Source organism: Sarcophilus harrisii, chromosome 2, assembly GCF_902635505.1.
Source record: "Sarcophilus harrisii chromosome 2, mSarHar1.11, whole genome shotgun sequence".
Taxonomy (NCBI): domain Eukaryota; kingdom Metazoa; phylum Chordata; class Mammalia; order Dasyuromorphia; family Dasyuridae; genus Sarcophilus; species Sarcophilus harrisii.
Window position 1 is genome coordinate 421,879,258 of NC_045427.1, and position 27,280 is coordinate 421,906,537.

The 27,280-nt window shown below is 44.4% G+C and overlaps 1 protein-coding gene across 3 annotated transcripts; it reads left to right on the forward strand.

Moving 5' to 3' along the window:
* The first annotated feature begins 704 nt into the window (after positions 1-704).
* ACSS2 (acyl-CoA synthetase short chain family member 2) lies at positions 705-27,088 on the forward strand. 3 transcript variants are annotated; one of them, XM_012553169.3, is made up of 19 exons: positions 705-948; positions 3,273-3,468; positions 16,992-17,083; positions 17,648-17,751; positions 17,867-17,939; positions 18,251-18,326; positions 18,411-18,525; positions 19,232-19,270; positions 22,889-23,026; positions 23,117-23,287; positions 23,481-23,614; positions 23,961-24,093; positions 24,167-24,223; positions 24,430-24,510; positions 24,756-24,864; positions 25,087-25,155; positions 25,687-25,863; positions 26,002-26,076; positions 26,219-27,088. In XM_012553169.3, exons 1-19 carry the CDS (start codon positions 771-773, stop codon positions 26,344-26,346), a joined length of 2,145 nt encoding a protein of 714 aa, XP_012408623.1. In that variant the 5' UTR covers positions 705-770; the 3' UTR covers positions 26,347-27,088. The 3 variants fall into 3 exon arrangements, with proteins under 3 accessions (XP_012408623.1, XP_003756977.1, XP_012408633.1); XM_012553179.3 differs by lacking the exon at positions 705-948 and adding an exon at positions 986-1,203; XM_003756929.4 differs by lacking the exon at positions 19,232-19,270.
* The last annotated feature ends 192 nt before the right edge of the window (positions 27,089-27,280 follow it).

Below are 27,280 nucleotides of genomic sequence, written 5' to 3' on the forward strand. Positions count from 1 at the left end.
GGGCTGGGGTGGGGTCCCGTCGCGGGGTTAGGGCCGAGGACATCTCTGTCTCAGGTGGGGAGTGTTTCACCACGAAGGGCTGGAGGTCTGCTTCTGGGGGTGATGTCTGTCTCCAGACTGGAAAGTGGACAGGGAAGTCTCTATACTTGGGGTTGGAGGTGGGTGAGCTGCATTCAGCCCCCCAGGCTTAAAGGATCACTTCTGGAGGCAGAAGGTGGTAGCGGGGCGCCTCTGCCTGAGATTAGAGGAGGTTCCGTTTCCAGAGCCTAAAAGAGGGGACTGGGGGGGTATTTGTTTCCAGGTGGGGTGATCTTTGCCCTTTGACCTGGAGGATGGTAAGAACCTAGCCTGGGACCCTCTTCTCCGCCTCTATCAGGGTGGGGTGATAGTCACCTCTCTCAGCATTGTCACACCACGGGGCGGCGTCGTGGAAAGGGAGCTCATGTTTTTGCTATTGGGTAACCCCTCCATCCCAAGGCCCTGCCCTTGCCCCGCCTACATAATATGGGCCCTCCCCTTTTCTTTTTCCCTGACCTATCATCTTCCTTCTCTTTCCCATTTGGGCTCCGCCCCGGGGGCGGAACGACCCCGCCCACTACCGACTACCCAGCCACGCCCTGCTACAGGCCACTCCCCTTCCTGTCAGGCTCCGCCCCTGCCTCGACAGGCGGGGGCTGTTTTTCTTGGGACTGAGTGAGGTACTGGCAGTGACTGGCGTGGGGGCACCGGGCCGGCCGGACAGAGCTGGGGAAGGGCAGGGGCTGGGCGAGATGGGGCTGCCTGAGGAAAGGAGCGGCACCGGGAGTGGGAGTGGGAGTGAGAGCAGGAGCAGGAGTGGGGAGCGGACGCGGAGCTGGTCCCCGCCGCCCGAGCTCAGCCGCATCGCGCACGTCCCCTCCATGGCGCGCTACAGGGAGCTGCACGGGCGCTCGGTGCTCGAGCCTCGGGGTGAGTGTGCCAGTCTGCGCCTGCGCCTCCGCGCCCCAGAGGGCGGCGGCGGCGGCGCCTGGGGGGGGGGGGGCTGTTCTGGGAGCGGGGAAGCTCCACCAGGAGAATGGGGGGAGTCCCTCTCGCTGGGGGAGAACCGGGCGGAAGGGGAGTCTGTGCTGGCGAGGGGGGTCCGGACAAAGGAAGGGCTCCGAGTCAGTTCTGGAGGGCGTTGGTGAGAAGCAAGCCTAGGTGACGGGAGAGACGCCAGTGGAGGTGAGAGAGGAAGTTTGATTTGGGAGACTGGCCAAGGCGGGATGCCTAGAATTAGCGGAAGGGGCAGAAAAGGTGAGAGCGAGAAGGGAAAGGATGGAGGCCCCTGCTGGGATGGCGGGTCCTTAGCTCTTTTCCTCCTCACCTCGGGCGTCCTCTTGCTTTCCAGATCCCCCACCCTTCCTTTTTGATGGGAGGATGAGCCTAGCGAGAGTAAGCTGCTTGAGGGCAGGCACCGTTTTGTTCTTTCCTTTTGTCTGGGTCCCCTTTTCCCTTGAATAGTGACTTTACAGACTAGATAATAAATGTGTGTAGAATTGAATCAGGGAAGTCATTTCTCTGAATTTCATTTTCTGTATTTATAGAATGAGTTGAGCTAAATGCTTTCTTAAGTTTCCTGCCAGTTCCCTCCCATTTCAGCTGCCTTAACTACTTCTTCAATTCTTTTATTTCCAACTTCTTTTTGGGGCGTTTTTAACCTCCGTAATGCTCCTATATCTCAAGCTTAACCTTGTCTGAAACGGAACTCATTATCTTTCCTCACCCAACTTGTTCCTCCTAGCTGACTTCCGCGAATCTATTAGGGACACTGTCATCTCCCCAAGTCATTCAGACTTAAAACTTTCATCCCTGAATGTGATCTTTGACTACTCCCTCTCACTAATGCACATTCACCAAACTATCTTTATTCTCCTTTCGAAATGTGTTTTAGATTTGTCCTCCTTTTCTGTTGCAACTGCCAACACCCTGATTCAGATCCCTGTTGCCTCTCCCCTGGACTATTGCAACAGCCTCCTAACTATTCCCGCCTCCAGTCTTTCCCTCCTCCTACTCATCCTATGTTTTCTGCCAGTTTAATCTTCCTTCGGAGCAGCTATGATTAAGACACTTCCCCTTTTCAAAAATGTTCTGTTTCTCAAGCTTAACCTGGCACTCAAGACCTTCCACAAGCCAAGACTTCTCAGTATCTTCTCAGTATCTCAGTATGCTTATTCCTGTCTCTATACATGCGAAATCTGCAGTAGTTTGCATTACTTCTGTCCTCTTTATGAATCTATTCTTACTTTTTTTTTTTTTTTTTTTGCCTCTCTAGACTTTACCATCCTTTATTTGCCTGTTCAAATAAAAGTTTGCCTTTTTCTGGAAGCCTCCCATGACCTCCAAAGTCCACATTGATTTAATGATGATGATAATAGCTCCCATTCACGTAATGTTTTATGGCTTACAAATTGATTTATATACATGATCTCATTGGAGCTCACAACAGCCCTGTGAAGTAGATAACCCAGGTGTTATTCCTGTTTTATAGACATAGAAAAAGAATCTCAGAGAGAAGAAATGGCTTCTAGAGGTCTCTCAGCTAGAAAAAGCTGCCTAGGGGCTGGATTCCATTTCCTAATACTTTCTGCTGTCCCCCTTATTTCCACTCTCTGAATTTTTACAGCATTTACAATGTGTACTGTACAATCTAGCTCTGGATGTTATTCTGTCTTGTGACAAGGACAGCAGGCGTTCAGAGAAGAGAGAACTTCACGGGGGCATAGAGAAAGCTAGATTTAATCTAATGCTTGAACAGTCAAGAGACAGTGTGTCACAGTGGATAGAAAACTGGCCTTGGAATCTCAAATACAAACTGGCTGTGTAATTCTGGACAGGTTACTATCCTCTCAGTGCTCTAGGCAGTTCTTTAAGACTGCTTGTAGCCAAGGAGATAAGGACTTGAATAGGAAGAGGGAGTTTTCCCCACTCAGGAGTTATCCATAACAAATGAAACCACAGGATACAATCTCTATCCATATTCCCTTGAAGGGCGGGAGTGGTGAAGAAGGGGAGAGGGAGTTGTGGACTAGGAGCAGTAGGAGCTAAGAGGTGAAATTAGGGTCCAGTGTTTGCGGGGAATAGGGAGAAACCAGTATCAGCTGCAGTTGGTGGAACTCTAGGTCAGACTGGAATGCAGATATTTGGATTTGGGTCTGTAGGCAGTTGGAATTGATCAAAAAATAAGGATTTTTGGAAACCAAGGAATAATTTCTGGAACTGAGTTATTAATCTGGCTTTCTTTTTCTACACAGAGTTTTGGGGAGATATTGCTAAGGAATTTTTCTGGAAGACTCCATGTTCTGGTCCTTTTCTTCAGTATAATTTTGATGTGACTAAAGGGAAGATCTTCATTGAGTGGATGAAGGGAGCAACCACCAACATCTGCTATAATGTGCTAGACCGAAATGTTAATGAGAAGAAACTTGGAGATCGAGTGGCCTTTTACTGGTAAAAACATCCAGTTCCTAGTCCCAGAGAATAGCGCTCTAAGCAACATGAATCAGAGTAAAGTCTAAATTGGAACCTGGAAGAGGGCAGCTTTGGCTTGTCTCTTATTCCTGCATTTTCAAAGGGAACAGGCTGCCTCTTTTTTTTTTTCTTTGTAACCTGCTCCCATCTCCATTAGAGAGTCTGTAGCCCCAGTGGCCTTTGGTGTCTATCATACACTTGAACGTGGGTAGAATCTTGGTATTATTGTATTCTAGGAGTTTTTTCTTCTTCCTTCAGCAGACACCCTAGGAAAGAAGTGGAGATTAGGATATGTAAGAATAATCCTGGTTGCTTTAGTCTTCTATACTATGATAAGCTGCCATGGCAGGCAGTCAGAAAACCTGGGTTCTAGTGATTTAAGTCAGTCATTTAAACTCTCTGGGCCCTAGTTTCCTTATATTTAAAATGGAGATAATAATATCTTCTTTGCCTGTCCCAGGGTTCTGATTTCTGTGAGAATCACAGGAGGCATAACATTGAATTTGGATTCAGAGGACCTTGTTTCAAATCCTGGCCCTGCCTTTGTGACTGTGGAAAAGTCACTTTATTCTCTGGGCCTCAGTTCTTTATCTGTAAAATAAGAAATTTGGAACAGACAACTTTTAAGATCCATCTCTAGGTTTATGATCCTGTGAAATGAAATTGTAGTCATGAAAATACTTTGAAAAGTTAATAGTGCTATCTAAGGATGATGAACTGTTATAGTTACCTTTCATTTTTTATTATTCCAGTTTTGTCTTAAGCACCACTCATTTCTTCTTTTGGGCACTGCTCAGCTTCCAGCTTTCTGTGTCTCAGGCTACTTCCTTGGCATTTTGGAGACATCAACGACCATTAAAAGCCAGCCAGGAATGAATGGTTAATTGCCAGGACCCAGGAGACTTTATTTGGACACTTATTGCTGTATACTTTGTAGTCCTATATGAGTGTTAGTTGCTATTATTACTTGGATGGAGCCCTGAAATCTTGTGTCCACCCTGACACCCTGTGTCCACTCCCCTGGGTTAAGTGCTATATGGAGACAGGCTAGAAGATCAGTAGTTATTTATCCACAGGGCAAAAAAGGATCTAGAAGGCAGGAAGCATCCATATCAGTTAGTCAATAAATATCTTATTGAACCTACTAAATGTCCAGCCAGAGGCTAAGCATTGTAGAGAGGAAGAAAATCTGGTTGTTACAACTAAGTGTCTCACGGTCTAATTGGGGAAATGAAACTGACACAGGAAAAAATTCAAGAGAACAATTAAATGCTATTTCAGAGAAATGAGGTGATCTCAGAAGGCTTCATAGGAGAAAAAGGGTTTGAGCTGGGCCTTGAAGAATTGGTAGAATTTGTATAATGGGACAAAAGGTGTCTTCCAGACAAGAAGATTTGTATGAGTAAGCTAAGATTCAGAGGTCATATTGACTATGGAATGTGGTGGGGAGGATGGGGGTGGGGGGGATGGTATTAGGGACTAGCTTGACTAGAAGGTACATGAAGGAGAGCAGTTGGGGGTTGGGATGAAAAGGTAGATCAGTTAGAAGCCTAACTACTAACCTAAGAAATCTGGAAATTATCCATGAATAGCTGAAAGATTTGGGGGCAAAGGAATGACAGTCATATTTGTTCATTAGGAAAATTAATCTGGCAGCCTGTATAGAAGAGTTTGAGAAGGCAAACAGGAGTTGCAGTAAACCATGAAATGGGTGATGGGGCGGATGGTCAAGTCTAGGGTGGAGGTAGTAAGGATGGATGAATTTGAGAGATTTAACAGGATAGATTATTTTATAAGTCCTTGAAAAATCTGCCTCTAGAACTTTTATTTTTGAAAAGGTATTATCTTCTTTGATCCCAGAGCCTTATATATCTTCCCCAAGCTAATCAATAATCCTAATCTGTAACCCTTCACAGCTATTGGGCTTCAGAAATAGGAGTGTGTGTGTGTGTGTGTGTGTGTGTGTGTACTGGAAGTAGATAAGGAAGGGGAGGAAGCAGTGGGGATATTTGGAGACTTGAGATGGGGGTCAAGGTAGGAAAATCTGAGGGTGGGTCAGTATTAGAGGAATAGAGTTGGGTTTTGAGAGGGATTATGGATAAGGCGCTATCACTAATGCTTTAGTGATTTTTGCATCACTGCCTCTTGACTGTATGGCCTTAGGATGTTTGGGGGAAGTGCATAGCCTAAACTCTTACCTACTATTTTTTGTGGGCCACCTCCCCCTTGCTCTTGCATTCAGTGGCCTGCTAATGTCCAGAGTCCCCCGTAGCCATTGTCATTGGTCATGGAATCTGGTATTGTTGCAGGATGGTGGCTGGGACTAAGAACCTATTGAAAGGTCTCTCTCCTTCTTAGGTTGGACAAGGTCAACTGAAATCACTTTTCTCCCTTTTGCCAACTCCTGGACCTATTTCAAACCTTCCTTTTGAAACTAGAGATGTTGAAGGACTGATGACCTTGTGGGGTAACCTTGAAGGCTCTGTTTCCTGCTTGCTATGACCTTACACAACCAAAGGTCCAAGATCCTCCAGATGGCCTTGAGCTCTGAGTCTCAGAAAGTGAGATTTAGGATCCTAAGTAGGGTGGGCTAGAAATCCGTAGAAAAGAAGGAAGTCATTATAAAAGTTAGTTTCTAAGGGAGTTCTGCTACCTGGGATATATCTAAGTCTATCTAAGTATATATATATATTTGTGTTGGGGAGAGTGTGACTATCTTCCATGTGTCTATGTTCTAGGGCTGCATATGTGTGTAGACGGAGAGAGATGGAAACAGAAAGGGAGAGATGTGTGTGTGTCTGTCCTTTTCTTGGCCCAGTGTCCAAGGCACCTCTAGCCAAAGAATCACTAACTGTAAGGCCACAGGACCAAAGATTCAAAAAGTACACCCTTTTCCTGTGTCCCTTCTCTAAGATGCCACAATTTCCTCAACTGTCCTGGCTTTAATAATTCTCTACTACCAAAGGATGGAGTCCCAGATTTGAGAGAAGGGAAGGAATTTTCCTCTCTGTCTCAGTATCATTCTTCTTTTTCCTGCTTCTGTATCTAAGGGGTTTACCCTTGTCAACATCATTCAGCCTGATTACCTTTTGTAGGTGGTGACTTTCTCCATGGTGGATCCTTAATGTTTTTAGAACCTGCTCCTAAGGAGGCAAAACTAAGTGAGGTGGGTAGGTCGTCAGTAGTTACATCCATGGCCTGTGGCCAAGCAAATTGGCTTCCTCTTCTAGGTGTCATCAGTTCCATAAAGGTTTGAGAATAATTAAGGCAAACTCTGGTAAACCCCTTTGTCTCTTTAGGCCTCATTTTCTTTTGCTATACAGTGAGGGAATTGGACAAAATCCTTTCTAGCTCTGACATTCAGTGGTTCTATGATTCTTTCTCAGTAGGAGGAAGGAAGTGGCTGAGGAGTTCTTTTGCAACATTTGGGGAGCTGTGTGAAAGAAAAGAGTCGCATCTTTTTTTCCTGTCTCCCTGTATACCAGGCTGGACTCAAGTAGGTATTGCAATTGACAGATAATGAAGATAAAGAGAGGCAGCAAGCTTCACAGGGTAGTAGTTACCTTGGAGGTCACTTCAGGCCCCAGGGTCCTGAGCCATAGCTCAAGAGGCTCTGTAATTTGATCTTATCCATCCTCTTAAAAGGTGATCAGGCTACAGGAACCTGCTTCCTATTAATCACACAAACCAGAGATTGATTAACCAGATGCTTTTGTATTAATTTACAGTAGGAATATCTCTGGTTTTAGAAATGTTCTTGCCTGTTGGTAAAATGGCTTTCCCTTTAGTGGGTAAGTCTAACTACATAGAAAACTCAATTTGTAAAAAAGTTTCATTGGTAAGCATAGAATCAGAATCGAAGGAAACTGAGTGTTATTAAGGGATGTTTCTCTAAAGATAGAATAGTTTCATAAACTTAATTTTTTTAGCCATAAGAATATTTCTAACTAAAGAAGTTGAGTGTCACCTGGAACCAGATTAATTTCTCCCCAGGGTAATATAGGCACCTTCTTTCCCTTGGGTTCTCCAGAGACCATGCAAATAAATTTCTTCCACCACAACCACTTTAGTACATGATGGACAAATGATAATTAATTAGGTGACGATTTTCTCTATTGAACTGAGGAGACACTTATCTCAACCAGAACCCATTTATAAACCATCTCCTTACTGATTTCTTATCCATTCTGTATTCTCTTAGGGCCCATTTCATTGGGTGGTATTTTCTGATTTGGTTCCCCAGTTCTGGAGGTGCCTCTCTACCTGCTTGCTTCTGTGGTTTGATTGAATAGGTATTTGGGAAACATATTTGGATGGGTACCACAGGGGAAATATCCCATTTTCCTTACTGAGGATGAATTTTCCCTGATCCATCCACCACCAACCACCACAGTGACTCATAGAATACTACTCATGGAGCTTGAGATACCTTATCCTTTCCCACTTGTGGTTTGGGAGAGATTGGGCACACGTGCCTCCTACAGGAACAGGTAAAATTGCTCTAATATTTATCTCCTCAATGGTCCTATCATAGAATGTTAGTACTGGAAACAAATCTCAGAGGCTGCCTAATTTAACCCCTACCAATGCATGAGTCCACTCTGTAATGTAGTAATCATAAATGATATTTGTGTAATGCTTAAAAAATCTGTGAAATGCTTTCCTTACAACAACCTTGGAGCTAGATACTACAGGTAATAAGCTCATTTTATAGCCTTAGAGAAACTGCATGACTTGGAAAAATATCACCTATCTATTTGGTACTGGAAGCAGTATTAGAGTCATTGTCTTCCTGAATTCAGTCAGCCTTCCAACCACTGGGTGAGCACCCCATGGGATGAGAGGCCATCCAGCCTCTCTGCTTGAAAATTTCCAGTGGTGGAGAAAACACTACCTCATAAAGCAGTTTGTCTTGTTGGTGAGAGGCTCTAATTGTTGGAAAATCTTTCTTTATAATAAGCTGTGATTTAGTCCTAGAATTCTGACCTCCGCAGACTAATGTGGATTCTGCTTGACAGTCTTTCAGTTATTTTAAAAAATTTACTCAACATGTATTTATTAGGCACTTACTGTGTGCAAAGTATTGTACTATGTAGTAGGGAATTCAGTGGCAAAGGTAAAGTGCTCTGTGCCCTTGAGTTTATCTTTTGCTTGATGGTTACAATATAAACACACATAAGTAAACACAAATTATTTACAATGTAGTTTTTTTAAGGGAAGAAAGCACTAACAGAAACTCAGGAGAGTGACATTTAAACTCAGCCTTCAGGAGAATGTCCCATGGTTGGAGGATGTTCTGTTTTAAAGTAGAAAGAGGCTAGAGCAAGTAATAAACTAGGTTAGCTAAAACACAGGCTATATATAATGTGAAGGGAAAAAAAAAACAATTTTAAAAGGGAGGAAGAAAGCAGAATGTGAAAGATAGGAGATTGTATTTGAATTTATATTTTAATAAGGAGCCACTAAGGCTTCTGGAGTAGAGAAATGATGTCATTCACTGTGTAAGAATAACAATTTGAAAGGTATATGGAGATTAGATTCAGGAGGACCAATTAGTAGGTTATTCTACTGGTTCAGGCAAAAGATGACTAAGATTGGAATCTGAGTGGTGGACACATGCATAGAGAAAAGGAAAAGAGTTATGGTGATGGTAAATTTGCTAAGATTAACAAGCAATTCAGTTTTGGGAGTAAGTGAGAGCAAAAAGGGATGCCACCAAGGCTTCCATCTTGACTGTGCTTGCCATCTAGGGGAGGGGGTGGAGGGTGGGAGGGAAAAATCGGAACAGAAGTGAGTGCAAGGGATAATGTAAAAAAAATTTACCCTGGCATGGATTCTGTCAATAAAAAGTTACTATAATAAAATTTAAAAAAAAAAAAAACTTGACTGGCAGCTACCTATTGTGGAACCTTCTATAAGAAGTAGTTAGGGGTGAATTTGGCAGAAAAGAAAGAAGTTCATTTTTGTACATGTTAAGTTTGAGATATCTATAGACATTGAGACAGAGATATTCAGTAAGCAATTGATAATAAAGATTACTTTATGGATATGTAGGTTTTATATTCCCCTTGATTTTTCTTATTTTCCAGGCTAAAGGACCCCAGATTTTTTAGATGACATTTTTATATCCTCTCCCATTCTGGTAGCTTTCTTCTGTATGTCTCTCAGCTTTTCAATGTCCCTTCTAAGATGCTGGGCCCAAAACTGAACATAAAACTCTAGATACGGTCTGGCTGAAAGTTTGAATATAATTTCTACTGGGCAGCCTAAGATCATATTAACTCTTCTAGAAGTTCCCTCACTCTGTCCAACAGCTAGCAAGAATACACAAAGCTAGCCACTGATATTTGAGAAGGCTCGGAAGGGTCCTTCACAAGGTAAATGTTGTTCTCTTACTCTAACGTATAGACAGAAGTCAAGTCTCAAGAAATCCAGTCAAGAAGCTGCATTTCTGTAGAGTGGTTCTGCCACTGTTTTGCTGTTTGCTCTTGGATAAGTTACTTAACCTCTGTTTTCTCTGTGGAATGAGATAAAACCCCCTGCTCTTGTAAGAATCATATGAGATAAAGGATGGGAAAGCCCTGTACACATGTGAAGGAATAGTGGTATTACTTGTATAGGATAGCAGAATCATAGATGAGGATGTGTGGAAGCACAGAGGCATGATGTACATGCAATACGAAAACTATTTCAGAGCTAAAAGTGTCCCTAGAAATCACTAGTCCAGTCCCTTAATTTTTCAGAAGAAATTGAGGACCCTGAAAAGAGAAGTAACTTGCTAGAGATCACACAACAAACTTATAGCAGAACTAGGAACCCACTTAGCTTAATTCTTCACTCAGGGTTTTTTCCACTCTACCATAGTGCCATTATTAAAGCAAAATGTTGCCTTCTAGGCCTGAGCTTAACTCAGGAAGGGGTCTGTGTAGCCTGGGGTAGTGTGTTTTTCCTTGCATCACAGCAGGTGAAGGGGGTGGGGTTCTTTCCCAGGTGCTGGTGCTCCCTTGTTCCCTTGTTCCAGCTGTCATCTGAGCATTACTAGTCTCTCTGAAGGAAGAAATCTAATCCTTCTCAGAGGCTCAGGTTACTGTTTTCAGAGTGTCCTTTTCATATAAGGACTGGGAGAGCCCTTAGAGATCATCTCTTCTAACCCCTACGTTTTACAAATGAGGAAATGGTCTTGGAGAGACTAAATGATTTGTATAAGGTCACACAGAAGTTTGCTGGTTTCTGCCACCAAGTAGCTGTTTGGTTTGTTCCAGTTCTGCCACTAAGACTTAGGATCCCAGGATCATAGATTGAGAGCTGGAAAGGCTGTCACAGGTCACCTAGTTTCATTTCCATATTTTGTGTATGAATAAACCAAGGGATAAATGGGATGGCCAAAATCTTAGGAGGAGCAAGGAACAGAGCCACAATTAGAGCCGAGGTTCTTTGACTCAGCTGTTTCCATTGTACTACACATCTAGCATTGTGTGGCCTTTGGAAACCCATTTCCCCTTTCTGGACCTCAGGTTACCCATCTGCAAAAGGAGATTGTTGGATAAACAAGATCATTTATCTCTGAAATCCTTTCAGTTGCTGTATCTCACGACTCTATAGTAAGTCAGGTTTACATCCATGGCACAGAGCGTAGATTAAGCATCCAGCCTTGCACATTCTTTTTCACTGGCTTCTTGATTAGGTCTCTTTCCCATCCTTTATGACTAGGCCTCTTGTCAAGCTCCTGTAGAATTTTGTTCCATGTCCATAATTGGACCCTTTACTTTCCTTCCTCTTTGTTCTCTCCTCTTTTCCTCCAGCCTCAAATAGCTGGTGTTTGACTATAACTGGCAGGGCATACAATATTCTGGCCTAGAAGACTCTTTCTCTGCCCCCACTTCTCCATCACCCCCTTCCCCTTCCCACATCAGCCCTGTTCTTTGAGAGAGGAAATGATGCCTTTTTTCCCTGCCCCTTTAGAGTTCAGCTTTCTTTTAGGGGGAAAGAGGTTCATTTTGGACATGTAGAATTCTTTTAGACATTTATTTTGAGATGTCATATATACTGTTAGATGGTGTATAAATTGTTCTCTTAGTTCTCTGTTCATTTTATTTAACATCCCATTTACATCCTTAAGGAGTTATCTAAATTTTGTTTTAATTCTTCCAAGAATAAAAACTTCATTACTCCAGGAAATACCTCATTATTGCAATGTCCTAATTATGAGGAAGTTCTTCCTTATACTAAGCTGATATTTGCCTTACTATAACTCCAACCCACATGTTATTCTCTATGAAGTCACACAAAATAAGCCCAATCGGTCTTTATGATGATAAATTATTGAACATAGTGAACACATTCATTTTAAATCTTTTTTTTTTAAAGCTAAATCCTCAGACCTATCAACAGTTCCTTGTAGGCCACTTGGAGGACATCTAGACTGTTGTCTATCAACCATTAACCATTCCTTGTAGAACACACTTGTAGAATTTGAAGTTCACTCCATTATTTTATTTAGATCTGATATTACCCCTGTGTCCATTTTACAGAAGACTCTGAGGAGATATGTTATTTGTCACACAGAATTAGTAGACAGAATTAGTCCAGGATTAGACTTCATATGTCAATTCCAAATGTTAATAAGTCAAACCTTTATTAGGTGCTTACTCTGTGCCAGGCACCTGTGCCAAACTCTAAGGATACAAAGAAAGGCAAAAGGCAGTCCTTACCAACAAGAAGCTCATAGTCTAACAGGGGAATCTAACAAACAAACAAAAGTGTACACACAAAATATATACAGAATAAGTAAAAAATAATTAGCAGAGGGCAAATATTAAACTTAAGAGAGATTGGGACAGATTTGAAGTAGAAAATAAGCTTTAAGTTGGGACTTGAAAGAAAAATCCAGGAAGAAGGAAGAATTCAGAAAAGCCAGGAAGCAAAGATGAGGAGGGAGAACATTCCAGGAATGGAGAATGGCCAGAGAATGAATGCTCAGTGCCAAGAGATGCAATATCTTGTTCATATAACAGCAAGGAGGCCAGGGTCACTGGCTTGAAGAGTAGTTGGTGGGGGTGGGAAAGGAGGTTAAATTGTAATAAGATTGTAAAAGGGAAGGTTTTGAAGAGCTTTGGATGCCAAACAGAGGCTTTTTTATGTGATCCTGGAGGTCATAGGGAGCCACTGGAGTTGAGTAGGAGGATAGATTTGACCGCATTTTAGAAAGATCACATTGACAATTGAATAGAGAATAGGCTAGAGAAGAGACACTTAAGGCAGGCATCTACCAGCAGTCTGTTGCAGTAATCTAGATGTGAGGTGATGAGGGCCTGTACTAAAGTGAAGGTAGTATCAGAGAAGAGAAGATGGCGTATCTGAAAGATGTTGCAAAAGTGCAGTCAGGTTGCATATAGGGAGTAAGAGATAATGTGGAATCAAGGAAAACGCCTAGGTTGTGAGGCTCAAAGCCTGGGAGGTTAGTGTTGTCCTCTCCAATAATAAGAAAGTTAAATGAGGGAAGGGTTTAGGGGATAGATAATGAGTTCCATTTTGGACATGTTGCCCTTAAGATTTCTATTGGACATCCATTTTGAGATATCTAAAGGGTAGTTGGAGATAAGAAATTGGACATCAAGCAGAAAGGTTAGGACAGATTAGACAGTTTTGAGAATCATCAGCATGGAAAATCCATGGGGACTGATGAGATCACCAAGTGAAGAAGTATGACAGGATCCTGAGGGACATCTACAGTAAGAGGGCGTAATCTAGGAGAATCCAGTAAGAGAGTGAGAAGGAGCAGTTGGAGAGGTAGGAGGAGAACCAGATGAATGTAATATCCTGAAAAATGAGAGAAAAGAGAGTATTAAGGAGAAGAAAATAATCAACTGTGTCAGAGACAGCAGAAAAGTTCAGGAGAATGAAGACTGCGAAAAGAATATTGGCAACTAAGAGACCATTAGTAACTTTGGAGAGAGCAGTTTTGATGGCGTAGTGTGGTTGGATTTTTAGGGATTAAGAGAGTGAGAAGAGAGGAAGTGGAGACACCTGTTATAGATGGGTTTTTCTAGATCTCCTTACAAAGAGCAGAAGAGATCTAGGATGATAGCAGAATGGAAGGATCAGGTAAGAGGGTATTTTTTTGAGACCAAAGGTAATATGGGAATGTTTATAGGCAATAGGGAAGGCACCAGTAGACAGGGAGAGATTGAAGATAAGTGACAGTGAGGATGACAGAGGAACAGTCTGTTGGAGGAGACAGGATTGAAATGGAATTGCTTGTGCCTGTAAAAGGATTTGCCTTGACAAGAAATGGGGCCATCTCTTTGTCTGAGAGGGGGTGAAGGAGGAAATAGTGGCTGAAGGCATCTGAATGATACAAGAGGAGAAAGAGAAGAGGGAGCATTTGGTAAATGGCCTCAGTTTTTTCCTGTAAGATAGGATGCAAAATTCTCAGCTGAGAGAATGGGAAATGGGGCAGCCATGGGAGGTTTGAAGAGGGATAAATATTTTTGAAAGAGCCACTGGACAATGGAATAGTGATTGGTAAGGGAGGAATGGTAAGATTGCCTAGCATCAGTCCTGGTGAGGTTGTACACCATCTACTTGTAGTGGACTCAGTCAGAACAATTTATTGATTTTCTCTACTTTCATTCAGTAGTTCTTGTGCAGTAGTGAAGGCAGGAGATGGAGAGATTGTGCCAGGCTGAGACTTGGCAGGGTACAACCAACAATAAGTTAAGGGGTCCAAGGACTCAAGAGAAGAGGACAGTGTAGAACTGAAGTGAGTAACCAAGGGTTCAAAATGGGGAAAAGAGGATAGAGTGACTAGTGCAGGATAGATAGTCTGGGAGGAAATTGAGGATTCAATGGGTTGGAATTCATGGTGTGGATGAAGAGCATGATATAAGATGGCAGAGGGAGAGATGGAAAGCCACTAGATTATATATGGTCACATTAGGAGATTTCAGAATTCCGGAATGGAGAGGTGGTGCATTTGGCAGTGCTGACAAGATCAAGGGTATGACTATCTTTGTGTTTGGCTGAGGTAGGGTGGAAGAATAGGTCAACTTGCAAACAAGTGGGTACAAACAGGCTATGGTGTTCTTTTCGCTATGCCATGCTTGTTTCTCTGGGGGCCAGGATACACAGGTACCTGAGCTCTCTTGGCAGAAGGCCGGAGAGGCTTGGCAGAAGGCCGGAGGGGTAGTCAGAAGAACTCTGGGTCTAGGACTGAAATAGCTTTAGGAAGGGTGGGGTGGTGTTGGGGCAGGAATGAGACACTAGGGCAAAGCAGGAAAAGGACAGTGTGACACCAGCCAGCCAAGTTGAGCTCTGTAAATGGGAAAGGGACCTTTCCTTCTCATCTTCTCTATGGTGCGGTATGTTCAGGAAAGCCATAGTACTTCTCTGGAGGTGGTTGTATAATATTAGAGCAGGAAGTAACCTTGGAGATCATCTTATGCAAGATCAAAGAGCTAGAAATCAGTTGAACCAGGATTTGAACCCATATCCAATGCTGTTTCTGCTAGACCGTACGACTTCTTTATTGCAAGGGATGAAAAGTAAGATCACAGTCAGAAAATGGCAAAGCCAAGTCCCCTGGCTTCTAGCCCAGGACTCTTTTTAAAACATTGTTTAATTATTATTTTGTAGATGAACAGATATTATTTAACATGAATATTCCCATGAGAAAGAAGAACTGAAAAATAGGATTACATATAGAACTTCAAATCTCTGTTATGAACCTGACACTGTTTTTTATCGCTTCACTATACCTCCTTGTCCAAGTTCCTGTTTTCAGATGCCCATGAACAAAGCTGAAATGGTAGATACCCCCAGGACTGTTTCTCAGCTCCATCTACTTTCTCAGGTCTATTTGGGAAAATTTATGACTCAGGTACCTTTCTTTGCTCTACCCCATGTAACTTTCCACAGTCCCAAAGCATAAATATGGCAAACAATTGAATTTACATAATAACACAGATCACTTCTACCTGCAATAAAAAGATTATTTTGTGTATGGGGGGTCACCTGGGCCCTTTCTTTACTGGTTATGAGGATCAGGGCCTTTCCTTTCTCATTTGAAAGAGGTTATTTAGATGAGATGTGAGGTAAGGTAAGAATCTCAGGGCTTTCCCAGCTGTACCTTGCCCACTGACTTCCCTTTTCTTCCCCCTTTAACTAAGCCAAACCCCAATCCAAATTCTGAGGGTAGGAGGCTTGAAGACTATTACTATCCTTTAAAAAGAAACAATTATCTAAAAGGGTGTTACAAGTCTTTATTGAGTAGTTAGTTCATACTGCAAACTCTGGGATTTACTATGCTGTGGCAGAGAAGATGAAAGGAGAAAATCTGTTCAAATATAGTGTCTAGTCAGAAAACAAGATCAGACAGAATAGATTAGGCATTTGAGTAGATTTTAGGGTCCTAATTGCTATAGAAACTCAGAAAGGGCAGTGATGATTGTGGACTAAAGTAATTGAGGAAGGTTCATATAAGAGGCAAAATTTAAAATTTGGAGAGTCATCTGTTCAAGGATTAAGTTAGCCCTACTGATGGAGACTGAACCTTTTTGTGAGCCTATTTTGCTTGGATTCTAGGTTAAAGGGGAGAAAGCTTGCCCCTGGGCAGCTATGTGTCTTAAATGGACTGTGCATTGGGCCTGGATGCAAGAAGACCCTATTGAAAAATCCAGCTTTAGACACTTAATTATTAGCTGTATGACCTTGAGCAAATCACTTTCCCTCTGTCTGCCTCAGCGTCCTTATCCATAAAACAGACCATTAAAAAGCATCTACCTCCTGGGATTGTTGTGAGGATCAGATGAGATAATATTTGTCAAAGAACTTAGTACAGTGATTAGTACATAGTAGATACTTAATAAGTGCTTGTTTCCTTCCTTTCCTGGGCAAGATAGAAGTTTTTCTACTCTTTGAGCTGGGCTTTGGGACACAGGGTTTGACTTGTTAGGAGAACAGTATTTATAAGGGAACAAATTGATCTGGAGCTGCATTTTCTCAGAGAGAGAACTGGGGTAACTATCAATAATTCAGTCCCTTCACTTCTGAAGCCCTTGGCAAGGGTGGAAAAGTCCCATCCTTATCAGATGGAAGAGAGCATATTCCTGGGCCCTCCATCTCCTCTTTTTATTCTACCACCTCAGGTACTCGTAGCACCCATCTCCATGTGAAAAAACCTTAGGTTTGAAGGCCTTGAGTCATTTTTGTCTTGGCTTTTCCACTGACCCAGTCTCTCCTCTGAACAGCCCTCAGAGGGAGAAGGGAGAGAGAGGAATAAACACCCTGTCTTACTGAAGCTCAGAGAGAGATAATGCCTTTGCCAAAGTATACGGCAAGTGTAACAGTCTGGAGCACAGGAGTGTGAGCAAAAACCCTGACAGAGAAGATCTTAGAGGTTAAAGTCCTTGCCCACAAGTTGAAGGCAGGTTCACCTCTGTGGGGATTTCCTTGGGGATTTCTAAAGTGTGTCTGTTAATACAAGTTCCTTTGGTGCCTCTCAGGGAAGGCAATGAACCTGGAGAAGCCACCCAGATCACCTACCGAGAGCTTCTGACCCAGGTGTGTCGGTGTGCTAATGCCCTCCGGAAGCAGGGTAAGTACTGACAACTGCAGGGTGAACAACTAATAGGCTATTGTTGTAGTCCAGGTGATACGGCCTAGGCCAGAGTGGTGACAGTGTCAAAAGAGAGGACTTGGTAACAGATTGGATATGGGGGATGAGGAAGAGGGAGGAGTTGAGGATGGTACTTGGGCTTTGAGCCTGGGACACTGGGGGGTTGGTAATTCCCACAGTAGCAGGGAAGTTAAGAAGAGAGAGGTTTAGGAGGAAAGATGATGAGTTGAATTTTGGAATATGTTAGGTTTAAATTGTCTTCAGAACATCCAGCTAAAGATGTTCAGTAGCAGTTAAGAGATGTGGGAGTGGAGATTAGTAGAGGTTAAATCTGGATAAGTAGGTGTGGGATCTTTCCAACATTAGCATAGAAATGGTAATTGAATCCATGAGAGGTGATGATATTATATTACTAAATAGAATAGTATATTGAAGATAAAGAGGGCACACAGACATAAGATTGGGAGAGAGTAAACCAGAGGAGATATATGGCTGGAGAGTGGGAAAATCTACGAGCTCATAGGCCATGTCTCTTGATTGCAGGCATTCGGAAAGGTGACCGTGTATCCATCTACATGCCCATGATTCTGGAGCTGGTGGTGGCCATGCTTGCCTGTGCTCGTCTTGGTGCATTGCATTCTATTGTGGTAGGAGTCTTAGGGGACAGAAAGTGTTGGGTGGGGGATGATAGAATCTCTTGGACCCTGATAGAACTCATTCCCTTACCCCAAGATCCGATCCTATTTCCGCTTACTTCCTCAGTTTGCAGGCTTCTCAGCTGAATCCTTATGTGAGCGGATCCTGGACTCAAGCTGTACCCTTCTTATTACTGCAGGTGACTGGCTCCTTTCTAGCCAAAATGGGCTGGCTCTTTTGGCAACATTCTAGCTTTTGGTTGGCTCTTCTCAACTTGGGGTGGGAGAGTAGGAGTGGGGGGAAGATGAGGGCTGCACCCCCTTGGAAAGGGGTAAGTGAAACCTGTATATGAACTCTGATTGGAAACCAGTAGCTGTTCATAAGGGCCCCTTCCAAGTGCTTTACCCTCTCAGCTGTCTGCCCTCTGGCATTGTCCCTATAGCTACAGTCTTCTCTTGTGTCAGGCAGTTAGGGAGGGAGCTGGGAGCATAATGCCCACTCTTCCCACAGATGCCTTCTACAGAGGAGAAAAACTAGTGAACCTGAAGGAGCTTGTGGATGAGGCCCTGCATAAGTGCCAGGAGAAGTAAGTATTCTCCTCTGGGTTCTTCCTAGATTCCCCCTAGGTATTCCCTACCATTCTGCCCCACTGGACTCCTTTGTTCCCCAGGGGCTTCCCTGTGAAGAGATGCATTGTAGTCAAGCACCTTGGTCGAGCAGAACTGGGCACAGGTGATTCTCCTGGCCATTCCCCACCATTGAAGAGGCCCTGCCAGGACTTGCAGGTAGGACTCTCCCCCCACTTACGCTCATTTCCCTACAACTATCACAGTGTTACCATAATTACTCCTGGAAGAAGTTGGGCCAGGAGATGAATGTAGTCAGGGAGAATGGACAACGTCCATAGCAGAGAGAGCATGGTTTGGGAGACTGCAGTATGTATATGTTGATTGGGGATGGGGGGAACCGGCGGCATTGAAATATCAGTTGGGAGCATCTAGCTCCCCTGGAGTGCTAATTGATATGAAATTTTCTGGGTGCCAGTATCCATTCTTTGTGAACTATTGACTTCTTCTGGGCAGTACTGTCCTATGAGGCTGGGGATTGACCCGCTTGGCAAGGGATCCTCTGAAGTTGGTCTCTGTGGTGAAGCCCCTTTATTCATAATGGCCTCCAAGAGTCTTGAATAAGCACAGGCAAGCATGTCCACTACCAGCTCCTTTCCTCCAGGAAAGAGTCTTGGAAATTTAGTAGTTATTTGTTCACCTAGTTTTGGCTAGAAAATGATAGAGATCAGGTTTGGGCCTGTAGACCTTGGAGTAGCTCTGAGATCAGAGGCTTCCTGGGGTGGGGGATCTGAGATGTGGAGGGGGCCAGTCAGAGGAATAGCCGAGAAGCCCTCGGGGTAGGAGCTTAGGCTTGGGGATCTTAGTTCCACCCGTTTGTTACTTCCCTCTCCTGCTCACCAGCCTTTCCATGGGCTTTTAACAGGACAAAACGAAAGAGAAACCCATGTCCAAGCGGCCCCAGGTACCCACTGTCCCAGGCACTGCTTCATTGTGCCCTTATCTGTGTGTCCATCTGCTTTGCATCTGCTTGCCTTGTTAATATGGACTTGAGCTTGCTTCATGATCCCCCTGCTGGTCTTAGTCTGGTCCTCAGCCTCTAGGCCCCAGCCACATCTGCTTCTAGGGCTTAGCACAGTATTTGGCACATAGTAGGTGGTCAGTAAATGCTATTGGACTCCGACTGACTGACTGAATAGAAAGGATGACCATTGAGGTGCATCTCTCAGGGAAGGAAACCCAGGAATTGGTTAAAACAAAACAAAACAAAAAAACAGTACAATACAGTGGGAGGAGTTAAGGGGGCCTTGGTTATAACTATTCACAATTCTTAATTGATTATGTGCCCTTTTGCAAATCTTTCCAGTTCACCAGATATTTATCTAGTGCTTGCTGTGTACAGGGCCTTGAGCCAAGTATGGGGAATATAAAGACAAAAATGGAAATCCTTACCCTATAGGAGCATACATTCTTCTGAGCCTCAGTTTACTGATCTTTAACATAAGGAGGTAGAATTTAGTTATAGAAGTTAGAACTTGAAAGGAACCTAGAAGAGGAAAGCAGGGCCAGTGAGCTGCCTAGGGCTGCGCCACAGTTTTGTGGCAGAACTAGGACTCTGAGGTGTTTCTAGTTTCTATGATCTGAGATGTCCAGACTTGTGCGAGGCAGGTGGTCCTGTTGGAGACATGAGAACAGAGTCTGCTGAGAAGACAGGATTATACATGGACATAGGTGTATAGAATCAGGTATTCGACTGGATAGAAGTTGCAATATAGTTCATATTTTAGAGAATCAAGGGCAGAGAAGGGACTTTCTGTGAGAAATTTGAAATTGTTTTGAAGAAAGAACTTGAAAGATTATAAAGTTGGGGTTCCAAAGCAATTCCAATAGACTTTGGATAGAAAATGCCATCTGCATCCAGAAAAAGAAGTATGGAGATTGAACATAAATCAACACATGCTATGTTCACTACTTTTTTTCCATTTGTTTTTTTTCCCCTCCCATGGGTTTTTCTTTCTGTTCTGATTTTTCTCTCCCAACATGATTCATAAAACAATGTATATTAAAAATAAATAAATAAATTTGAAAAAATTTTGAAAAAAAAAAAAAGGTTGGGTTTTTTTTAAATAGATCTCCCCGAAGACTCTGTTGACAGCAACATTGGTGTAAGTGGCATAGAAAGCAAGAAAACTTGGCTTCTTTCATTTCATATGTTCCAGAGTTCTTTGAAATCCTGGATCCTGGGCTTGGCCTATCTCCCTGCAGGTGGGCTAATCTCAGTGATTAGCCATTCCTGGATATTGGCTGCCTTTGTGGCCTAAGGTTAGTCCTAGAATTATGGCATTCAGAGACTACTACCTGACATTAAATGAATGACTTAAGTTGTATGCATGTAGGGATGCAGGGAGTGGGGATGAATAAAAGCTACAAGGGGTGGACTCTTTACTAGTTCTGGACAGTAAAATTGCATCACTTTTCCTGCCCCCTGCAAGGACATTTTAGGACAAATTCAAGGCCCTTAGACCCTCACCCAGCATAAAAATTAATTTTCCCAGGAGATGACATAGTCTGAAGGTATAAGCATTCATTTTTACAAGATTTTGAGTTCTAAATTTTCTCCCTCCTTCCCCTCTTCCAGAGAAGGTAAGTAGTTTGATCTAGTTTATACATGTATTATCATGTAAAATATATTTCCATATTAGTCATAGTTTTGAAAGAAAAAACAGATCTAAAGGTAAAAAACCCACAAAAATAAAGTAAGTAAAAATGTGCTTCAATTTGCATTCGGAGTCCCATCAGTTCTTTATCTGGTTATGGACAGCATTTTCTTAGGGAGGTTTTTGATAGATTGCTGAACAGCAGATACATGAGACTGAGAAATTCAGAAGTTTGGGAACTTCATGGAAGGACAGCTACTGGGAATGATTCCTGGGCTGATTTATTTCCAAAGCCTGACCATATAAATAGAGGTTTTTGTAGGTATCCCAGCCTGGGGCAATGGGCTTCAGAGAGATATGTATACACAAAATCCTCCTAAGCTGCTCATAGGGACTAGAGGGAGCTCCAGATTCTGATGCCTATCAAGGTAGTAGGAATGAGATTCCCCTTTTGACTTAGATCTTGGGATACAAGGAACTGGAGACTTACATAGCAGAGGCTGCAGAGCTAACAAGGCCGAGTGGCATTTGAGCCTTTTGGTTGCTGAATGCTTATTGTTTCTGATGTTTGCGCATATGCATTCCTGCTCCTATGCTGTGGACACCCATGCATCAATATGTTTACTTACACTTTATGTATGTATGTGAGTGTGTGTGTTGAAAGCATATTATTGTAGCCTTGGGAGCTGGTCCCTGGGGAGCCTGGCAGAACCTCCTGGCATGAACCACTGACTGAGAGAAGTGGTTCTGGGGTGGAGAGGTGAGAGAAGGGGGAGGCTGGTGCTATACCCCACAATGTTACCAGTGAAAATTCAGACCCTGGCTTTCCTTTCTCTTAGGAACACTATCTTTTGTTGGTTCTTCCTATCTTTAAGTCCTCATGATTTTATGGAGCTCCTGCTATGTGCCCTGTGGCCACTGTACTTTCCAGGAAAAGGAGGAAATGCAGTTTCAGTTCTTGAGATCATTCTGCTTAGGGAAATGTGACTTAACACATAGAATTATATATTAATGATCACACACCAAAGGATGGAATTCAGGACTGTGGTTTAGCCTCCAAGCATTATAGGAAATAAGAGGAGGGTGATCAGAGTATCTGGGGTGATCAGAGATTGCTTCCCAAAGGACAGAAGTTTGAAGTGAACCAGAAAGGATGAACAGTTTTGGGATGTCAGGGGTGCAGTCATGGGAGAAAGCAGAAGTAGTAAAAATCCTGATGGGAGAAACCAGTTTGGAGTAGAGGGTTTGTCAAAGAGTAATAGATGAGGTTGGAGCAGAGAGTGGGATTGGGTTGTAGAGGACATTTTGAGTATCAAGCAGAGGGGCTTGGATTTGACACCCAAAGGAAATGGAGAGCCACCCTATGTCATGGGCAGGGAAAGGATATCTGAACCTGTTAACCTATCCACAAAATGAATTGAGACCTTTAAAAGGGCTTTTGCATCTAAGTCTGTACTTTGGGAAGGTTAATCTGGTAGTATGAATTATGTGGATTGAATGGATTGTAGGACAAGCCCTGAAAATGGGACCATCAAGAAGGAAACTATGACAGCAATCCAGAATTGGTTAAGGATGGTTGTGGCACAAAGGGAGGAGAAATTAGATCTGAAAGATACTAAAGAACCAGATAGGCCCACTGGCTGGGAACACCTTCAAGCTGTCCCTGAAATTTTGTGTGAGAAGTTCAATGAGGTCCAGACAGTATTCAGACAAAGTCCTAACTACTCATCTAGGAGACTTGCTTACTAATCCCAGATAGACCTTGAAGGGGACTGGTGTCATGGCCACTTGGGGAGTCTAGGCCTGGTGTCTCTGTACCCTCCCTGAAAATTCTCTTAACTGGTAACTCAGTCTAAGACCCTTAGGGCATCCCTCCAAAGCCTGGATGTATTTCTTGTCCTCCCTCCCTCCTCCTGTCCCTGCAGATCCCCTGGAATCAGGGGGTTGACCTGTGGTGGCATGAGATCCTGGGGGATGCAGGGGAGGAGTGTGAGCCTGAGTGGTGTGACGCAGAGGACCCCCTCTTCATCCTTTACACTAGTGGATCCACTGGAAAGCCCAAGGTCAGTGCTTGGGAGGGTGATGGTTAGGAGTGGGCACAGCAGGAGGGGCTAGCATGTGCCCTAACTCTCTGCCTCACACTTCTGCCACAGGGAGTAGTACACACAATAGGGGGATATATGCTCTACACAGCTACCTCCTTCAAGTATGTCTTTGACTTCCACGAGGATGATGTATTTTGGTGCACAGCAGACATCGGCTGGATCACTGGCCACTCCTATGTCACCTATGGCCCTCTGGCTAATGGGGCTACCAGTGTTCTGGTGAGACAGGGTGGGCTGTCCAGGTTGGGACAGGGGTCCGGATCCCAAGGATTTTGGGAAGATGAGCCTGAGTGGTTTTGGAAAGGAGGGGGCCCCAGAGAAGGGGACAGAAGCTGTGGTGGGGTAAGGGGTTCCCATGGGTAAGCCCTGGGGATGGTTGAGGGAACATGGGGTAACATCTTGTTGGGTGCAGTTTGAGGGGATCCCCACGTACCCTGATGTGAGCCGCTTGTGGAACATTGTGGACAAGTACAAGGTGACCAAGTTCTACACAGCACCCACAGCAATCCGCCTGCTTATGAAGTTTGGGGATGAGCCTGTCACCAAGTAAGATCCAGCCCCTCATCTCCCCTTTGCCTTCTGCCTTGGCATCCCCACAATGACCCTGAGGCAGTGGTATCAGTTTTCCTCATTGTAGAGATGGAATCACTGAGGATAGAATCATTTTGCTGTGAAAGGGGAACAAGTCCCTGCCCTGGCTCTGTCACAGAAGCACCAGGTCGGGAGGCTTTGGAGACCAAGGCCACCTTTTATAGAAGGGGAAACTATCAAGCCATAGCACAACCACCAGCTGGAGCCACGTCTTCTGACTGACTCCTGATGCATGGCTTTTTCCACTAGGCATCAGTGGTTGATGTCTCTGGTGCCCATTTCCTTACTTCTGTCCTCACAGATACAGTCGGGCATCCCTGCAGGTATTAGGAACAGTGGGGGAACCCATCAACCCAGAGGCCTGGCTTTGGTACTACCGTGTGGTGGGAGACCAGCGCTGCCCTGTGGTGGATACCTTCTGGCAGACAGAGACAGTGAGTACAGAGATGCCTGGGAAGTTGGGATCCTGGGACCTGATATCAGGATTGACCTCTCACCTCTTAACAGGGTGGCCATATGCTGACCCCCCTTCCTGGTGCAACACCCATGAAGCCAGGCTCTGCGGTGAGTGAAGCCTTTTGTCTCCCCCCTCTTCTTGTACCCCATCTTCTCCCACCTCCCATCCTCTAGGAAGATAATGCCTAAAGTGAGAATAAGAGATTAAAGACTGGTTGCCTCCGTGGACCCAAGTTTTAGGCTTCAGTGGGAAACTGAAGATCCCCTTCTCAGTATCTATCCCTTGCCCACACTGGGTCTGCTTACCCCCGCAGACTTTCCCATTCTTTGGTGTGGCGCCAGCGATCTTGAATGAGTCTGGAGAGGAGCTGGAGGGAGAAGCAGAAGGTTACCTGGTATGGCTGCATCTGAGGTGACAGAGGTGGTGTGTGGGACAGACGTGACGCAGAGCCCTGAGCACACAGGGAAGGGGGCCTGGGCGGGACTAATGGGTGACGGGGCTCTGTCGGATACGTGACAGAGTAGCACGTCAGGATGAGTGTGAGGCGGGTCACACAGTTACTCTCTCATAGTACAATGGGCAGGCTGGGAGAGTGTGGCGCTTAGCAGGGATGCCAGATGTTCCTTCCCTGCCATTCAGGTGTTCAAGCAGCCCTGGCCGGGGATCATGCGCACAGTCTATGGGAACCATGAGCGCTTTGAGGCCACCTATTTCCGGAAGTTCCCAGGCTACTATGTAACAGGGGATGGTGAGCCCTCTGATTCCTTTAGCTTCTCATCTCTTGGGGCCATCCCACCCAGAAAAGGCAGGGCTCGGTCCCACTGGGTCAGGCAGTGTGCCTCTCTTGAGCTGCTGAGCTCAAGGACCATCTTCCACTTTCTTCCCTGGGTCTGGGCCCCTTCCTGGGGAGGGCTTCTGTGCCTAAAACATTATGGGGTGTGACCCTGTGTGCTTCCATGTGCTTCTAAAGGTTGTCGGCGGGATAAAGATGGCTACTACTGGATCACAGGCCGGATTGATGACATGCTCAATGTGTCTGGTGAGGGATGCTGACCCGTCTTTTCATATCTTACCTCCAAACCTAGCCTCAAGACTAGGACCACATTTTAGAAGGGATATTGATGAAACATCCTCAAGAAAATAATTAGGATAAGGAAAGAAGTAATGACTGATAAAAAAGAAACTGGGGATCCTTAGCTTGAAGAAAAGCAAGCTTTGAGCAGATAGCTCTCTTCAAATATCTGAAGCACTGGGATAAGACCATTTTGCTTAGCCTCAGTAGACAGAACTACTACAAGGGTAGAAATTAAAGCGAGCCCAGAGGAAAAACCTCCTAACTCTGACAACTACTCAGAAGTGGAGTGGGCTGCCTTAGGAGCAAATGAGCAACCTGTGGCCACTGGTGATGTCCAAGTCGATGCCTTCTGAGATCGCCTTGGACAATCACAGTGACCTTTGTTAATGAAATGGAGAAGATGGCAGATCCAGGATCAGCGTGAGAAGCTGAGGTGTTTTTCTCTGAGCCCTGGGGTAAGACTTGCTGCCTTCTCACAATGCCCATCCCTGTCAGGTCACCTGCTGAGCACAGCAGAAGTGGAGTCAGCACTGGTGGAGCACAAGGCCATTGCTGAAGCAGCTGTGGTCAGCCATCCCCACCCCGTAAAGGGCGAGTGTCTCTACTGCTTTGTTACTCTCCGAGAGGGCTATGCCTTCACCCCTACCCTTACTGAAGAGCTCAAGAAGCAGGGTAAGCATCCCTCTTGCCTGCTGGAGATGAAGAATATGGGCTTTGATCCAGTGAGATCAGGACCTTCTCTAAAATCCTCCTCTTTGAGTATTGATGACTAGCACAAATTCTCAATAAGGGTTTTCTGCTTGATTACAGTTAGAGAAAAAATAAGTCCTATTGCCACTCCAGATTACATCCAGAATGCACCCGGCTTGCCCAAAACACGCTCAGGTAGGATGCATCCTCATTCCTGTGGGTAGGCTGGTGCTGACCAAAAGCAGTGGGCACCAGGGTACTGAGCTGGAGCTGTGGGGAAAGGAGATGGTTAAAGGGAGGGAGCCTGAAGTAACCATAGTTCTGTCATGTACCACAGGGAAGATCATGAGGCGGGTACTAAGGAAGATTGCACAGAATGACCATGACCTGGGGGATACATCCACCGTGGCTGACCAGTCTGTCATCGGCCATCTTTTCAGCCACCGCTGCCAGACAGTCCTGTGAACCAAGCTTTCACACATAGCTCCTTCTCCAGACATCCCTGCTTGACTGTCCAAAGTTATATCCAATTTGCCATCCCTTGCCAACCATCACCCAGGAGTACTAACAGGAGCTTGTGTCCTCAGGACCAGAAGATGTGGAGCAGGTCCTAGCTCTTTCTGTCCTTGCCAGCCAGGGTACAGGATGGGCTGGACCCCTTTCTTTAGGCCTTACTAGGAGCTGGAGCCTCTGTCAGAATGGGGTGATGGGGGAAGCTCTGGGTGGGAAGGTAGAACCCTGGGAATGAGGGCAAGTGCTTGGTCCATGTTTAGTTGCACTGGGTCACAGGCCTTTTCCTAGAAGCACCAGCACTTACCTTAGATCTGTCTTTAGAAATTGTTCCTTATTGAAGGTTTAAAGAAGGTAATTTAAAGAAAAACAAAAACAAAATCCTACTCCCTTTACTGGTGGAGGCATCAGGGGAGGAAAAGCATGTCCACAAATTTCATAGGCCACTGACGAGAAACCTATTAGCCTCATCACCTGGAAGGATTGCTATTCTTACATTTTCTTGGACCCCATTTATGTTTTCTCCCTGGAAAAACATCTCAGGGCTCCATGATGTCCAAGCCAGGAAAGGTGAGGGGTCATTGCTAGAATTTGTGCTGGTCTCCGGATTCTTTCTTGCCTCTGTCCCACTGTCATTGGGGCTGAAAAATCCCTTAAGGCCTGTGGTTATAGGAATAAAATTGCTAAAATGGAAGAAATGGACAGTTCTTTCTTTTAGATCTCAAAGATGCTTTAAATGCAACTCTGTCACCCTACAGCAGTGCCTTACTCTACCCAACACCCTTCAAAGCAGGGATTCTTAACCTGGGGTTCACAGATCTCTGAAGAAATCTTTGGATCAATTTTAGGAGTTTGTGAACCTAAATAGAAAAAAAATCCATCTATGTTT

What these genes read in the sequence shown, in the direction of transcription:
- ACSS2 (XM_012553169.3), top strand. Translation starts at nt 771, where the DNA reads ATGGGGCTGCCTGAGGAAAGGAGCGGCACCGGGAGTGGGAGTGGGAGT. An exon ending in GGCCCTGCCAGGACTTGCAG is followed by an intron (nt 18,526 to 19,231) that starts GTAGGACTCTCC and finishes GGCTTTTAACAG; the next exon opens with GACAAAACGAAAGAGAAACC. An exon ending in CCATGAAGCCAGGCTCTGCG is followed by an intron (nt 24,224 to 24,429) that starts GTGAGTGAAGCC and finishes TTACCCCCGCAG; the next exon opens with ACTTTCCCATTCTTTGGTGT.